General features: G+C 55.5%; 1 protein-coding gene across 1 annotated transcript; it reads right to left on the reverse strand.

Annotated features, from left to right (window-relative positions):
* Positions 1-238: 238 nt before the first annotated feature.
* On the reverse strand, positions 239-660 carry LOC104076642 (40S ribosomal protein S27-like; the record flags this gene model as incomplete). The annotated part of the gene is made up of 2 exons (XM_009577570.1): positions 239-267; positions 552-660. Coding segments are annotated over 2 exons (138 nt in total), but the record flags the coding sequence as incomplete, so codon positions are not given.
* Between the last annotated feature and the right edge of the window lie 39 nt (positions 661-699).

Genomic DNA, 699 nt, shown 5'->3' on the forward strand with positions numbered 1-699 from the left:
ACCCTTCTCTCACAGCGAAGAATCAGAGCATTAAAAGCAAACTGATTTGTATGTATTTTATCCAAAATTTATTGACAGCAAGATGGGTGGGGCTACAGGGACAGTATGAAAGTCACATTTGCGGTTGGCCTCCCGTGGACACCTGCTCACGCGCTGGGGTCAGGCCCGGACACTGCGGTGGCAGCCCCTGCTCCTGCGCTCTGTGCGAGTAGTCCCATCCATCCCCCGCTCCCTTCGCTTAATGCTGCTTTCGTCTGAAAGAGCAGCCTGAGGAAGGGAAAACAAAAAAAAAAATAAGCGGAGCAGTCAGAAACACCGCAGCCTCTTTAAATCCCTTCTGTACAGGGATTTCCTCGTCTCACCAGCCCAAATTCAGCAGGTTTTGCCTTGTTTTAAGAGAAAAGCACCACCCCAGTGCTGAAAGTGCCCATAACTGAGTGGCTTTTATAATCTTCCAGCCCAGAAGAGCCACCCCGGGTTCAAAGACCGCTCCGGGAGCCCCCCGAGGAGGCGGGGGCGGTCGTAACCCACCCCCCGGGCCTGTTACCCACCTTCTGTCAGCCTCGCCTTGCCCCCCGTGGGCTGGCACAAGACGGTCGAGCAACCCACGCACAAAACGACGGTCTGAGCGTGGCTAAACACCGTAGTGATCTTGTAACAACCTGCCGGGAAAGGGAGAGCTCTGAGTGGGGCGGGGGG

Source organism: Fulmarus glacialis, unplaced genomic scaffold (genome assembly GCF_000690835.1).
Source record: "Fulmarus glacialis isolate BGI_N327 unplaced genomic scaffold, ASM69083v1 scaffold24545, whole genome shotgun sequence".
Lineage (NCBI taxonomy): Eukaryota > Metazoa > Chordata > Aves > Procellariiformes > Procellariidae > Fulmarus > Fulmarus glacialis.